This window comes from Neodiprion virginianus, chromosome 3 (genome assembly GCF_021901495.1).
Source record: "Neodiprion virginianus isolate iyNeoVirg1 chromosome 3, iyNeoVirg1.1, whole genome shotgun sequence".
Taxonomy (NCBI): Eukaryota; Metazoa; Arthropoda; class Insecta; order Hymenoptera; family Diprionidae; genus Neodiprion; species Neodiprion virginianus.
The window spans coordinates 1,556,015-1,572,996 of record NC_060879.1 but is presented as its reverse complement, the minus strand read 5'-3'; the positions used below and the strand labels follow the sequence as shown (position 1 = coordinate 1,572,996).

At 37.3% G+C, this 16,982-nt stretch overlaps 1 protein-coding gene across 1 annotated transcript; it reads left to right on the top strand.

Moving 5' to 3' along the window:
• Window positions 1-175: 175 nt before the first annotated feature.
• On the top strand, window positions 176-2,012 carry LOC124300916 (vitamin K-dependent protein C-like). Its single transcript, XM_046755412.1, has 6 exons — window positions 176-278; window positions 849-998; window positions 1,104-1,201; window positions 1,313-1,528; window positions 1,593-1,706; window positions 1,837-2,012. Exons 1-6 carry the CDS (start codon window positions 176-178, stop codon window positions 1,993-1,995), a joined length of 840 nt encoding a protein of 279 aa, XP_046611368.1. The 3' UTR covers window positions 1,996-2,012.
• Window positions 2,013-16,982: the final 14,970 nt, after the last annotated feature.

Below are 16,982 nucleotides of genomic sequence, written 5' to 3'. Positions count from 1 at the left end.
AAATTAGTCTTCCGTAACGAGGAGACGAGCGTTTGAAGCGAGATTGGGAATGCAGTTTAAAACGTGTCGCAATCGATACAAGACTTACTTCATAAAATCGCGGTGTAAATTCAACAATTATCGAATTGACGAAGAATCGGTGTTGTCTTTTTTTTTATATTTTTCGTATTTAAAGATGGCTCTGAGAATTGTATTTAGCGTGACGCTATTTATGACGGTTATGGTGGTAAAGTTCGTTCTGTCCGCGGAAAACGATCTCGATATTTCGTCCGCAATTGGTGAGTTGCGTAAAATGAAATGTGGAGGTCCGTAATTGTAAGCCAATGAAAATGAAAAAAAATTCAAGTCGAGTTACAGACATAACTTTATTTCGATACATCAACCGATTACAGTTTTCCTCACAGTGTAACATTTGAGAAATATAATACACCGCATAAGCTTTTTACTTTATATCTTACAATTACCGTACACTCTCCATCCACTGATTCCGTACTCAACCGACAATTTTAATAGGTATATATAGAGAATTCTGGAAACATATTTCTACATTACCGACACTCAGCTCTCAGACATAAACCTTTATCGCTCATCGGATCATTTCACGCGACGAAGGTTTTTGTCCAAGGGCTAAGTGTCGGTAACGTAGGAATACGTACGCATGAAACTTTATACGATCACTAGCGTGACTCAAATATTGCGAATGAATTGTGAAATATTCAAGAATGCGGTAAAGCAGAGATGCAAGGTTCACGGTTCAAGCGAATCATAGGCGGCCACGATGCAAAATTTGGCGATCATCCGTGGCAGGTGTGAAAAAAATAAACTTTACCGTACCTTTATTACAATAGACGGGTCAAACTTTGACGGACAAAAAACGGGATCGAATTGGTTTCAGGCAGCGATATTTAGATCGACTCTCGGAGCGAATATTCTGTCCTGCGGTGGAACGCTTTTGACGGACAGATGGATCGTCACTGGGGCGAGCTGTTTGTGGAGGTGAAGATCCTAATCATAGACAAATACGAAATTACGCAATTTACTCGCCGAGCGATAATCGCTGCATGACAACGCGTAATTATTTCTTCCAACGTGTTTATACAGAGCTCGAATCGAGGATCTAACAATTCGCCTGGGAGAGTTCGATTTGGAAAACGAAGAAGAGCCGCTCAAAGCCGAGGAGTACAAAGTCGAGAAAATAGAGGTGAGTCTGTATGAATTGATGAAAAATAAAAAAAAATAAATAAAATAAAACAAAAAATCCAATCACGAGCCGATTTATGCCGACACGGGAAATATTGTTTTGCGATTGCAGATAAACCCGGAATACGAAGAGATAGAATTTCGAAACGACATTGCTCTGCTGAAACTTGACCGTATCGTTAAGTTCGACAAGCACATAATTCCCGTTTGCCTTCCGAGCGAGGATTTAAGTCTGGTTAATCGAACAGCGACAGTCACTGGCTGGGGATTTATAAACGAAGACTCTCGAAATTTCCGTACCACCGTTTTGCGCCAAGTCGATGTCGAGGTATTCGAAAAAAAAAAGAAAAGAAAATCATCACATTTTTTTCACTCGTATTTCATTATTCCAGGTATTTTCCAACGAGCGATGCAACGAGTGGTTTTCCGAAGTTGGACTCAATCGACTGATTTCTGAATCAGAATTATGCGCCGGTCGCGTAGAAGGAGGCAAAGATGCTTGCACGGTGAGCAACGCGTATTTCGATCACACGATCTGTACGAGAAAAACGAAATTAAAGATTGTTTCAAAATCATCGATTTTTTTTTTTTTTTCTAACAATATAATTATAACAAAGGCTTCGTGATTTTTCGCAGGGAGACTCGGGCGGTCCTTTAACCACGTTAATAAACGGAAGAAAAATCCTTATCGGCATCGTGACGTGGGGAAAAGGTTGCGGTCGAAGACACTCGCCAGGTGTTTACGCGAAGATAAATCATTTCGTACCGTGGATAAAGAACGTGATGAAAAATTAAATATTCAATGCCACGAAAACAAGGATTATACTTTTTCCACTTAAATAAACTGCATACCTAATATTATGATTTTGATATGCTTTTTATTCTCCTTCACGCTTTTCCCCCCCCTTTTTTTTTTTTTTTTTTTTTATCAATCGATAACAATATAATAAATAATTTCTGTATAACGAGTAGGGAAATTGATATTTCCTGCAACCCAGTCAACAATCCAGACTTCTATTATATTCTACTATATTTTATTATACGTCACGGTTTACCTTCGGAGGGTTTACTGAGAAATTGGTAAAACGCTTCCAGGAGTTTCTCGCCTATCTACGGAAGGTACAACAATACGATGGAATTAACGTAACAAGAGGCTTCGCTTCTCTCGACATTCGGTAAGGAAAACGTTGCTGTTTCCCTTTTTTCCAAAATAATAAAAAGAAAAAAAAAAATTCCAAATAATTATTAAAACCTGCAACACGTATGTTAACAGCGTGTGAAAATAATCGCTGCACGTGTTACATGATTTTTTTGTCAACCAATCAACATCCAGACGACTGATCGTACGTTACGTTTATATATACATATATAGCACGCGGCATGTGTCACGCAACAAGTCTGTCCGATTTATTATTGTATAATCAAAACCGAATTTGACAAATTGATCCGCATTTGTGAGATATTGTTAAATTGACGTGAATACGTATAATACGTGTAGAGATACATCCGTAAAAGTCATCGCGAGGCAAGTACGATAGGCGCCACAAGATCGACGCGAGATTTTTATCTCTTTGTATTGCAGGACAGTTTCTCTCTGATCGATTGGCTAATTTCGCCGATCGTAAGCCGGGATACGAATCGTCGTCTTTATTCTATATTATATAAATTATATATAACATACAGAGTGACTAAAACGACATTAATTCACAGCTATAGTGTTCTTGTATTATACCTTTCGCGTTGTATATTAACGTATCCTACACACGTGTGCGCTGTTAAAAAATTTCTTAAAAAATATTCGTGTATTTGACGGTGAATTTGAGTAAAATAATAGTAATTTATTGCGAATTTTTAAATTTGCAAACTGATTTCGTAAGTAAATTGACGATTCTTTTGTAAACGGCAAATCTGTATTACGAGTCGCAGTCATTTTTAACAATGCAATTATTATTTGTCGGTGCGAAGCGTATTCGACAAAGACGACCGACGACATATTCAATTACGATTTAGATCAATACTGTTGAGTGAGGGTAAACAGGATGTGGGGGTATATTGATGGATAAAACGATTTTTGACGTCTATAACGCGATATCAACCCATACGAATATACGTACGTGTATGATTTTATATTGAACAGCGTTACGATTGCCCGACGATCCGTCATTGTCGACGATTCAACGATCTGCCAACAATGTGGGTCATACAATTACAAGATCCGACTATCCCACGTATTATATCCTAATCTCAAACATACACCCTTCAAAACGTCATATTCTCTACATCCAACGTTGTTAAACCAATGACAACGATACAAATAACAATAATAGTAATGATAATCGTAGTGGTAATAAAAAATTACTTCAAGGATCGGAAAAAAAAACAATTCCTCGGGATAAAAGCTTTGTCTCGTGTTCGTTTCTTTTTGTTTTTTTGTGTTTTTTGCGTCTTCACCCGGAGTTTCGAAAATCATAAATTACTCGCTAGTTTTGCTATTCCATTTTTTTTTCCAAGATTCCTCTCCTTATGAATCGGCAAATGTGAAACAAAAATTTTTTTTCTAATGTACATCGAATAGTGAATTCTACAAACGTGTATAAAAATGTACCTATAATACAGTATACACTCGTAATTATGAATCTCCGTATAAACGGAAAACGAGCATTAAAAGTGAACGCAGAAAGAGGAGATGAGGGGAGGCGTGCAGACTCGTGATATAAGGGGGTGAATCGGGGGGGGGGGGGGGGGGGGGGGGGAGGTGAGTTGTTAATTAGCGCCAGATTAAACGCTTGTCTGGGGAGCCATTTTCCTTTCCTCTCCCCTCCTCTCCTCTCCCACTCTCATTCCGCGTGAGGTTTTGCCGGTCGCATCCCTTAATATTTACCCCCTCAGTTTTCGCCATAAAAAAGTTCACCAAAAGCGTCAAGTGGATAAAAAAACAAAAAAAAAAAAAAATAAGAAAAAGCAGCAGAGACGCGTAAAGGTTTTGAAAAAAAAATTAAACTACGGATAATATTTTTGAATATAGGACGTATGATGGAAAAACTGAGGATACCGGACCCCGCGACTATTACGTGATATATTATATACCGTTGCAGGAAATACGTCAGAGTGTTGCGGGTGAGAGTGACGGTGGTGAAGAATAAGGGGAATGGGAAATGGGGAATGGGGCAGGGAGGGGGCGGAGGATATAGGGAGGGCTTAATGAAAAGTGTTTGCCCCGTAAAAGTTAAGATTAATTGGCGCTCGGGGGGCGGTTACCGCGGTAATCAGCGGAACTCAGTGGTTCTCATCCTGAAAACTTGGCGATAAGCCTAAGGAAGCAGATGGAGAATTCCACGCGAATCCGACGCTCGCCATTTCCGATTTTCTTTAAAATTTTATCCGAAACGGTACCCTGAATTTTTTCACATTTTTTTGTTTTATTTATTCGACTGCTCGATTACTTATAAATATTTTAAGTAATTTTGAAAGAGACCTTTTTGAAATTCTAAGAAACCGTATTTTCCATTCCAAATATTTCGATACCAGGCCCGACTTTTTTTCCATTTCTTCTTTTTGAAACACTTTTCATTTGTTTGGTTAACCAAAGCGTTGTTCGAACGGCCTGAAAATTCCCGAATATTTCTCGAAACTTCTATTTTTCACTTGGTACATTTTTAGACCGGCTCCATTACGAAGCGATTCTTGTCTATTTTTCTGGCACATTCAATTGGTTTTTTTTTCTTTCTTTCTTTCATCAACTTCATAATGAAAACGATCTAGAAATATTTTGAGTGAAAAATAAAAATTGACAGAATTTTTTAAGAATTTTTAAATTCATTGAACAATGTTTTAGTTGATGGAAGAAATTAAAAGTGTTAAAAAAAACAAATGGAATAAAATCGATTCACCGTGGGCCCGGTCTTGAAATGTTTAGAATATAAAATACAGTATCGGAGAATTTTTTGAGAATTAAGAAAGAGGTCCTTTTCAAAATCACTTTAAATATTTATAAATAATTGCAGCAGTTGTATAAAAAAATCTAATATTAGAAAATTAATTTTTTTTTTCTTTCGCTTTGTTTTTAGTACGTGAATTTTTTTCCGAGACCACAGCTTGCAAGAATGATTAATTCCATCTCGGATAATAATTCGTAACGATGAACGGCCGCTGCAGGCAAAGGCGATCGTTGAGCGCTGCTGCAGAAATGAGGGGTTAATTTGGCGACACCTAGTTTCATTAACAACGCTATTAAAAGTAATGGCCGGGGTTCCGTGGGCATGGCGGGGGGGGGGGGGGGGCAAGGAGGGAAGGGCGGCGGTGGGGGAGGGGTGGGGGGGGTGGAGAGGCCGAAGGCACCGACGAGAGCGGTCGAGGGAGATTCTAATTACGCCGGCGGACGACGTTCGTCGGGGGTGAAGAAGGGCGGGCGAAGAGGAGCGGAGAGGAGAGGAGGGAAGAGAGGGGCGGAGAAGGGGGCCAGAAGACGCCATGATACCAGTTAAGCGGCATAATTGTACTCGAGGGATAATACCGGGGTAATTGTTTTCGGCAAACTGTAATTCTAATTTGCGAAAAGCCTCTCTCTCTCTCTCTCTCTCCTTTGATACATGTCTGCACTGCGTGAGAATTTAAGATTAAATACTACTTATTTACTACCGAAGAGAAAAAGATAAAAAAAAGAGAAAAAGAAAGCAAGGTTTCATCGAACATTTTGAGAGTAGCATGTATGAATGATGATATGATGCGTGAAAACGAGGATTTTTAATACTGTGGCAGAAAACAATATTAAACAAACGCTTTCTTACGAGAGTAAAATTTGTCCGAATGTTATACTCGACGAATTTCAACAACAGCAACAAGAGTAGAAATTTAGTGGAAAAAAACTTTTGCTGCAACATTTCGTTGTGAGTTTGATGTAATTGTAGGTAAAATGAAATTTCGAAATAAAAGGTTTGGTTGGTAGTTGTAATTACGGTAAAAAAAAAAAATAGAAAAAATTGAGAGAAAATTCATTGTCAACTATAAACGTGACGAGATAAAATTTTCAACTTAAACTTTCGAGGTACTAGAAACGATTGTACAGAGAGGGAAAAAAGAAAGAAAGAAAGAAAGAAAGAAAGAAAGAAGGAAAATTGGTCATCGTTGAGATAATTGGTAACAAATAAATCGGTTAATCGGTGGTAATTGGTGGTAAAAAAAAAAAAAAAAAAAAAAAATGTCAAGTCACGATTTATATTTGTCGCTTTCGAGGTTCCGTACATGTGTGTACAACACACAAGGAGAATCCGTAAAATAAACGCGAGGGCGTAATCACGGCCTGTCATCTTGTCACTCAAGTGTCAATCACGCTGATTTCGCATCTATACCGCGTGGCGATCGAACGAACGATCGATCGATCGATATTCGGAAATTATATTCTAGGTAGGTGCGTTGAAGAGAGTATCGAGAGAAATATTCAAACCGATTATAAAAACGATTCGCGTTTCCTCTTCTTATTTCAATATGCAGCACAGATCAATATTCGTATTACATATCCAACATGTATATTGCATATTTTTGGGGAAGAAAGATCAACGCGATAACGACGACAAGGATTATACGATAAAAATGAAAAAAGACGCTCAACGTTTTTAGCGCCTAACAGGTGTTGATTTTTCATTTATTCACACCGCATCGCTCTCTCGCTGAAACTGATAATGATATAATTATTATCGTTATATTTTACGCAATAATTTCCCTTGTCGCGGTCATACGCGTTTGTTAAACTCTGCTATTGATAATGATTCTTGTTTTTCCCGATGAAAATCGAGGCTCAATCACAAGGTAATTATTCGATACAAAGGTTAATACGCGTATCGTAAGGCGGTCAGAATTATTACCAACACGACCGTGTGTGCCTGTGTCCGTGTGTTGGACTGATACCGTTGTAACACGTCGATTAACAATTTTGACACTCGAGAAAATTGTTCGAGTGTCTGTCTGTCCGAAAAAAACGCGTATAATGTACGACTAGATAATAATATATTATGTGTACCTGTTACAGAGTCTGTGATAAATTGTAAACAAATGTAATGAAAATTAAGTATGTACCGAAATTGATTCCTTATGTCGGAAAGAAGAAGAATAAATATTGAAATGAGTTGTGACAATGTTTTTTCATTTTTCCTCTCTCTCTCTCTTTTTTCACCATCGACATTTGTAACTTCCCAATTTTTTTAAATCTTTTATTCACTTGGTTAATTATTTATAAATATTGAGATTGATTTTGAAAATGTCCGTTTTTAAAATTTTCCAACTACTCTCAAAGACTGTATTTTCTTTTCCAAACCATTGAAAACCGAAATTTATTTTCTATTTTTTTAGCATTTTTAATTATTTTGACCGACGTGAAAAATTGTGTAAACGGTCTGAAAATTCGCGAATAATTCTCAAAACTTGTATTTTTCACATGGAAGATTTTTGGACCGGTAAATTCATTATGAAGTTGATGGAAAAAAAAATCGAATGAGCCAAAAAAATAGATAAAAATTGAACAGATGATGAAAAAAATTGAAAGTACTGGAAAAAAAAATTAAGAAAAATCGACCCCTCATAGGCTTTTTTGAATGTTTAAAAGGAAAAGGTCCTTTGTCGAAATCACTTAAAATATTTATAAAACAATTGAGCAGTTGGATGAAATATTTGAAAAAATTCAAGGTACCGTTCCAGGGTTGGGACAATAGCAGAATATTTTTTAAACAAACACAAAAATGGCGAGGGTCGAAAAATTCAATCCATTCATTGTTAAAAAATTCTTCAATTTTGATAAAATTCATGTTTATACACTAAAAATATTCGAGCTTGCACTTTCTACATACGAAACGGTAGAATAAAATCCTCCGGAATTGATCATTTTTCAATTTGAGAAGATTTGAATAAAATATAAAAATTGTCAAGTAGCAAATTGTGCGATATTACGCGACATGTAATAACGCGGTTAATATTTGTCCCGTCCCATTGGCCCTATTTACTGAAATTTCAAATATTTGATCAACTCCCGTTTCGGTTATCGGAGCCGGCGGTATCAAGTCTCGACAGAATCGTCATCCGCACGCATGGGGTTGTACGCAAGTCAAACAAGGTAATGGCTCTCCCCCAAAAACTTACACCTATCAACGATACAATATCATTATCGTGTCAAGTAGCCACACGTTGGGTTCGCGTGTATTTATTTTACCCTCTACTCTTACGGTTTCAACTGAATTCGACTCGTCCTCGGATCTCATTATCGCATTTTTCTCACGCGTTATCGCGCAAGGTGATCGAAACGGATAAGAAGAGGAATCGGATATACGATAAAATACAAAAAAATAACGAGGCGAAAAACGTGACCGAGTAAAACAACTTTTAGAAACATAAATTTTGAGTCTTCTTAATTTTGAAAATACTGAGAATCAAAACTAATTGTTCCACGATCATTTTCTTCGTAGAAAATTCAATGTCGTTTGTCATATTTAAATGACAAAAATTACTCGTTCGATCAGCAAACGATTGCTTCGCCAATTCGTCGTGATACGTGAGACAAGAAACACGTATCCACCGATGAAAAAAAAAAATAATCCAAAGAAACGACTAGTTTTCAAGAGTTAAAATTAAATGTCTGAAAAAAATTTTGCCGCCTCTATGACGGAAACTTTTTTTCAATTTACAGTTACGTGGGCGTAAGATCAGCCTCGCTGTGAGACTTTTCCCAAAACTTTTATCTCTAATCTGCAGGCGCCTAGGCTAAACATATAATTGATTAGAATTTGAGGTGAAGAAAAAAAAAAAAAAAAAAAAAAACACCCAAAGAATCATCCGATCCATTATTAATCCACCGCTCAATCACGGCGCATATCACATCACATGCTGCTGGGTACTTGGAGCTGTTTGATCTTCTCGACACGTCACTCATTCATTCAGCCAGTCTGTCGTTTAAACTTATTTCTAATAAAATGACAGGACGATTTTTCGCCGTGAGAATGTATACATAATATACATGTATACAAATGTGTGCGTGTGTTTCCCCGTTATCTATAAAATTTAATTAACTATTGGCAACAGCCAGTAAAAATATACGATGTGTATTATATATATATCACACATTACAGTCATTCTATGGCTTCCGTTAATCATATAATTTGACAGTTTATTTTTCCTTTCGCTTCGCAATCTTCTTTTTCTTACACGTATTATGTGCGAATGTATGAGGCATTCCACGTCAAATTATCAGCCCACGTACCACGTCCCCCTTGATTCTCATCATTTTTTTTTTTTTTTTATTACGACGTTCCTATACCGAAGCAAAAGGTTCTCGGGGATTTCATCAGATTTTCTTCATCCCCTGTATGAAATTTTTTACAATATCGCAAACCTAATGACGAAAACGCCATCTTTTTAAATCTTTAAAAAAATAATTCACACAGATTCTATGATTCAAAATGGTACTTTTTTCGCAAGTGTTCTGTCTTTCCATTCTGGGAATTGTTTTTGCTTGTTTAATTTTTACATACCGCAACTAAATGAATTGCAGAATTATATTATCTTCATGATTCCGTGTTCTATTTAGATCGAGGCGTAGAAAGAAAAAAAACGAAAAAAAAAAACAAACTTTTTTTAAAAAATTTCACCGGCGGCTAAAAAAATCTGAAAAAAAAATCGTTAGAACATCGTACTAAAAAATTAGGTTAAAATCAGAGGATGAGATACACGGGCTGCTGATTTGATGTAGAATGCCCCATATATACATATATACATATATCAGATACTCTACAAAGGTATACTATAATAAATTCTCCGATAAAGAAAGACAGTTTCTGAGATACGAGCGCGATTCCGTACATTCATCGATATTATATTAATACGGGATTCGCATAAACTGCATCATCGAAATAGTAGAAAAAAAATAAAATAAACAAGTAATCCAGGGTAGCTTTATCGCATTATTATACATAATAGCCATACGTATGTGTGAACATATACGTATTCAGGTGTAAAATGTCTACCGAGCTAAAAGTGACAAACGGATAAGTTTAATCTCATAGTAATTACAGGCTTATTAACGGATAACCTTAATCCATCGCGTACCGCAGAATCTATCCGTGCTAATCTCTTTTTTTTTTCATTTCCTTTCCTTTTTGTACACGGTTTGATCCGCACGATCGATTGTCCCCCTTCTTCGTGACATCTTGTAGTTAATTATTATCGAGAAGATAAATTATTGCGTGATAATTAGACGAAAGGATAGGTCGAAAAATCTTACGATATATTCGTTTCCGTATATGGAAAATGTGAAATCTAGATTCTACTCCAATCATCCGTTGTACAGACGCGTGTGTGTGAATACGTAAGGAAAGAAATGAAAAGAGAGAGAGAGAGAGAGAGGGAGAGAGAAGAGAAAAACAAGATATGAGATTCGAAGAAGAAAAAAAAACAAAAAACCAAATAAGAAATGGAGAAACGTGAAAGAATCTGTATTCACGGCGTTAAATAATCAACCGACGTGTCCATGTATGTGCATACATACATCCAGATGCTTTTAACATGATTATGACAAACTCCTGGCCGCCGGTCTAGTGAATTATAAATTCCTGTTTGCCCGATCATGGAGAAAGTCAATTTACGAAAGTTTGTTTTTTCCTTATTAAATTACCACTCTATTACTATTCGCCGCGGTATGAGAATATCTAGAGGTAGATACAAAAGTAGAGAATAATAGAGAGAGAAAGAGAGAGAGAGAGAGAGAAAGACGATAAACGATGGTCGAATTTCGTCACAATATATAAACATATATTACGGTGTATCGGAAAATAATAATTTGCCATTTTCCACCATGGCAACCCCGTAAAAAGTTTGTTCAGGTTAAAAGAAAGGTTGTCTGAGAATATGAGCGTTCTACGTTATGTGGAGGATCGCTCTCGGTTGATTTTTGATTTTTCAGAAATTTTCTTCAAATTTATGAAGAATCGTGAATAAAAAATTTTTTTTATCGCTTGCGTCAATCGTAATAAAAATTTACGTCACAAAGATGAGCCAGACTTGGTAACGTCGAGTCTTCGTCTGACGTTTGAGACGTTTATCATTATTTATTCAATCTCGTAAATTAGTTACAATAATTCAACATGAATTTTTAATCCAGGCGAATCAAATTCGAGGATAACGTATCGTTGTATTACGAATCGTGATCACTGGGTCGAATATAAATGTCGGGAAAGAATTGATGAGTGATGTGGTGCGACAAGGTGTTTCTTCGGAAATTGGAAAAGATGTGAAAAAGAAAAAAATAAAAATAACAATTACATAACGCACATATCTGATGTAATTTACTATATAGCGCGACATTGTCACAATGTGTACGACAATTTTCACGGCAACACTTTTATCTGTCAAATGTATGTAGGCAAGTGTATGTTTTGTATCAGACAGACTGGCTAATCGACCGTTAATTAAATATCGTCGACGCAACGCGAGTAATCATCTTGTATTATAGGCATGTATCGAACCGATCCGAATCAATTATACTTAGCTAATTGCCTCGCAGATTATGGCATTACACACACACACACACACGCACGCACATATCCATACATGTATATATGGTATGAGATATGTATGAGATAATGTTAAAACACATGTCGATGTATAAATATATCTGCTATAGGTATGCAAGACGTTCGATGTCAGGTTCGAGGTTCAATTTTTTATTTCACATACTCGATTACTTTGCTTTATATCTTTGTATCGCCCAACTACAATTTGAAATAAAGATCGTCGCTCGAACAAGAACGTTTCTTTTTCACTGCTATGCCACGTGTAATTAGAAGATTCGACGAGCGGAATGCAAAAATGAAATGGAAACAAATCCTTTTACTCACTTTCCAATCACCGAGTTTAAACAATTAACAGACAAGTCATTGTTACACGTTTGCGTGCTGGATAAGTTTTCCGAAAAAAATCATTTTCTTTCTTTTTTCAAAACGCTTTTCATTTTTCATTTCACCCAGCAATTAGATCGCGAATAAATATAACCTACACGCGTATTGTGTAAACGCGGTAAATTCTCCACGCGGTGCTTCGTTTCTTGAATTTCAAATTTTCTCAATTCGTTTTTAGATGAATTTTTTCTCAATATATATATATATATACACACACATAGGAATGTGGCAATGCACACAGTCGCTGTTCAACAGACGCGTCGAAACATTCGAAAATGGCCGAAAATAAATGACCCAAATGAAATGCCGGCCTACAAGATTTTCGAATGATCGACACGTGCGTTGTGCATACACACGCACGCCTCAATACCGCATACGTGAGTCCGGTACCGTTTCTTTTTCGTTGGCCTAATACCTACTCGTCGTCGATATATGAATATAATAATATAATAATATCCACATATCGCGTAACCCTAAGCAAACCTATATATTACCGTCTCTAATACCGTACCTGGGTGTATCTTTCTTTTTTTTATTCTTTTTTATTCTCCAGTCGCAGGATGGTCGATTGTTAATGTATACGAATGTATGTACTATGTATGTGTAAATAGACGCGGGTCCATATTAACGCACGTGTAAATGTGAAAAGGAAGAGAAGATGAAAATATCATCGTCGCTTTGCAAGGTGGGAGTTTACGAATGTACGTATAGGTAATGTAAAATGTATGGGTGTACGTATAAGTATTATATATATATATATATATATATATATATATATATACATATATCTGTGCATTGTATAAATATAAAATTTTAAAAGCAACACGGAGGCGGCGGCGGCGGCGGCGGCACACTAATTACGCGGGACAAGTAATATACGATATCGTATACCGCCGGCATGCGTGTGTAACATATTCATACGCACACGTGTATGTTTATATGCCTTGTACGTACGTATGCATACACGCGCGAGTCGAGAGAAAGAAGGTAAGGAAACAAAGAAGAAAAAAAAAAAAAAAAAAATAGTAACGAGAGAAAGAAAGAAAGAAAGAAAAGATGAACACAAGATGAAGAACCCATTAGCGATTTACGCAATATCCCATTATCAATATTTACAATCAATATCTTAAACAAACTTGCATTTATACGTATATTGCTGTACGTGAGTGCGTGCGGTGAAAAGCTTAGTACGCGCACGCACACATACGCGTAAAGACAATTTGTTGAAAAAGCTGTGTGCCCGGTGTATTAAAATATAATATGTGTAATAATTGCGGAATATATATATATATATATATACGTATGTTGCAAAGGTATAGATGGATGCAGGTACACCGTAATGTGTAATATAATATTCTGGCTGAAGAACAAAATTTCTCTTCGTACTTATTATTCTTTCATTTTTCATTGCGAAATTTTAGTACAGTATTAAAACTGATTTTGGATGTAAGATGTTAAATATACAGGATGAGCCGATAGAAACGAGACCAATTTGAAACGTCGATAAAATCTAAACGTGTCGACCGATTTTTGAAAACTTTTTTTTCATCGAAAGTAGAAGAACGAATCTTTCGTTTCGCGTTTAAAAATCTGAAAAATCTGTATTCGTTGTTGAGATACACGCTCGTGAAAAGACAATTTTCGGATAGATCGTCAACGACAGCCAAAAAAAAAAAAAAAAGAAACGTTGTGTCTTTGGTTTTCATTGCGACATATCCAAAAATGGATTCAAAATTTTCAAAGATCAGACTTCATTTTACACAAAACACGTAGTGGTCCATATTTTGTTTCCTACGACAAGACGTGCTGAAAATTCGAAGTAAAACATGCGATCGAAAAAAAGTGTAAATTCATCAACGCGTTTCTCGTAAACGGTAGAGCCTAGAAATTTGTCTGAAATTTGAAGGATTTTCATGTCTCGGTACACACGATGACGTACCGAATTTGCAGCGAAATCGAATTTTCCGAACCTGGCGGTATCAGCCATATGTAGTACAGAATCAACACCGAGATAAAAAATATAGGTAATTCAATAATGTCGAAAACGTTCGTTTGTTTAATTCGGGTACTTGATGTTGCGTCCATAAACATGCGTTTCGGTTTACACTTGTACGGTTGCCAATTTCGTCTGGTTACGCCAAATACTTTGACACGATTATGCACCGACAATGTACTAAAATTGCGAATATCAAGTAAGAAGATAACTAATTCGTCGTTGCATAACTTTGAATAGTTCAACAACCAGATAACATTTGGACCGCATGAACCGGGTTTCTCCATTTTCGCACTCGTATTTGGTAGCGTATTAAAAGTCCATACTTGTCCAATGATAACAATGAAAACAAGAACAACGACGAACGAAAACATACATTGAGAATTCGTGACCAGGATTATCGATGATAAGAAGACGAATGAAAGGTCGTTTCACTGCGAACGATACTGATATTGCTAGACGGAATAAAAAAATCAAAATATCTAAAAACGCAACTAAATAAAATATGAAGAGAACAGAGGAAGAAGGAGAAAAAAGAATTCCCGAGAACCAACCGAATCGCTATGCATACCGTGCTGTATATCTTGTAAGGTAAAGCCTGAGCTTATCGGTTGACAATACATAATCGGTAGTTAGGGGATAACCGGGTATTTAATCAGCGCAGACGACGGTAAACAGAAAGAGGCATCAGCTACGCGACGACGACGTTCAGCCATCTCGATCCACTCTACTTCCCCCTCTCTCTCTGTTTCTCACCACGAAATCTTTCGCCCCTCGATAAAATAAAACGTCCCTTATTTTCCATCGGATCGTACAGGCGCACAAAATTGTACACCAGCTTGCACGAGTCGTGCGATTCCGATGTTTGATTCGATTTGAACAAAAACGAAAGAGGCCAACGATTATGACGACGATGAAGGCTGGCTACCGGTCACGATCACCGAGCTGCGACAATAAGAATAAGAATAAGAACGAGGTAGTGAAAAGAATATAAGAAGGAGCGGTTGTCGCGGTCCAAAAGTTTGACGATGGGCGTCGAAAACGTGCCTCGGCATCAAAGCAAACATACTGGCGATGCCTGTGATGTTGCTTGGGTGCATCGTGTCTCGAGGCCCCGAAGGAGAAGATAGCTCGTGGTGATCCATCATCGGCCATCAACGAGAGGAAGAGAGGAGGGCAAATACTCGAACGGCACCATCACCACCATCACCACCACCACCACCAGCGGAAGCAAAACCTCCGGGCAAAGACCGCGGAGAGAGAAATTTCTCGAGTATCTTTAAAAATCCTCGTCCCCTTGAGCAAAGGTATCTCTGCACTTTGTGCGCATATCGTACGTGGATGTCCGACTGTCAGTTTGTCTCTTTGGTAGATGGAAATTTTCAACCTTACACGGGATGATTAAGAGACGACAAGCTACTGCGGTTTTACGAATCCCGGATCAATCTGAGTCAATGTTCATATCACGGCTTTCGAATGACGGTGTAGAATACGTGACGATGGATCGGATCAAAGTATAACAGACGCCATGATCATGGTACGGTAAAACGAACCTGACAAGTCGAGTATTCTTTTTCTCATCTCACGTAACTACAAATTAACTATTCTTCCACGTTTTCCTTTACTTCCGCCGTGAGATCTTGCTTTTCTCCAAATTTCATGATTCCAGGTCAACGCAAATTAAAATACGTGACATAAACGGCCGTATCTTTTGATTGCATCGACTTGGAAGCTTGAATTTTTTACATCTCCAAGGGATCGTAGACTTTAGTATTTCTTACTGATTTCAACTTGATACCTCTACTCGTTTCAGGGAAAAAAGGGTCACGAGTAACATACGAACAACAAAGTTCAGTTTTTTCCTTTTCAGTTCCAGAAGCCGAAGAATGACAGGATTGGTATATCACGCGTAAAGAGTTACCGCGGTTATTCCAATTCGATAATTGCAATGAAAAAAAAAAAATCATTCCGTACAACATCCGAATCACCCGTTACAGAAACCAGCAGACCGAGACTGTACATCATTATACATTATACACACACTGTATATAAGTATGCGTTAAGTTAGTCAGCGGCGCGCATTGGCACGGCGTTCATGCATCGACCGGTGTCTCTTTGCACAGAGACAACATAGGAAATTCAGGTAGCCGTTATTACGCCGATGCGATGTACGGAGATGATGAAGGAAAGAAGAGAAAAAAATTAAAGAAAGAAACAACAAATCATCCGTTTCGAGAATAACGACAAAAACCCAAGATCTTTGTAGGTACAAAAGCAGATAGACGTGTCCACGTTTCTTTCTATTGCGTCGTACAGGTACATGAAAAATAAGCTTTAAATGTGAAGTAAACATGCCTTCGAGATAACGGATTTTAGGGAAAACTAGGAAAGGAGGGAGGAGTGAGGGGGTATAGGAGAGACAGGGGGGGGGGGGGGGAGGAGGCAAGTAAAAAGCGAGATGTGTACCGAGATAGGAAAGCAACGGTGTTTAATAACTTGATAATGTGAGCAATTACCCCGAAGTTATTACGTATCAGATAATTCGATGTACATTACTGATTGATACATATATATATATATATATCTCGTATATATATATATTTATATCGGTAGAATATATACACGACGTTCCACCTACATGTGCATGTGAGATATATAGAGGATGCGATATATATCGCGCCTACCGAATAAGAGTGTAAGATATAGATGCAGGATAGATAGATTGATGGATAGATTACAGGTTATACGATAAAGGCGATAATGTTCGGAATGATTCGATTCGTGTATGTACACGGGTATATGTGTTGCAGCATTGTAAGTACAGCGGTAGGCGGACTAGCGCTTTTCATCAATCA

Coding starts and splice junctions, on each gene's coding strand:
- LOC124300916 (XM_046755412.1), top strand. CDS start 176: ATGGCTCTGAGAATTGTATTTAGCGTGACGCTATTTATGACGGTTATG. Junction 279..848: donor CGATATTTCGTCCGCAATTG/GTGAGTTGCGTA, acceptor TTATTACAATAG/ACGGGTCAAACTTTGACGGA. Junction 1,529..1,592: donor TGCGCCAAGTCGATGTCGAG/GTATTCGAAAAA, acceptor TCATTATTCCAG/GTATTTTCCAACGAGCGATG.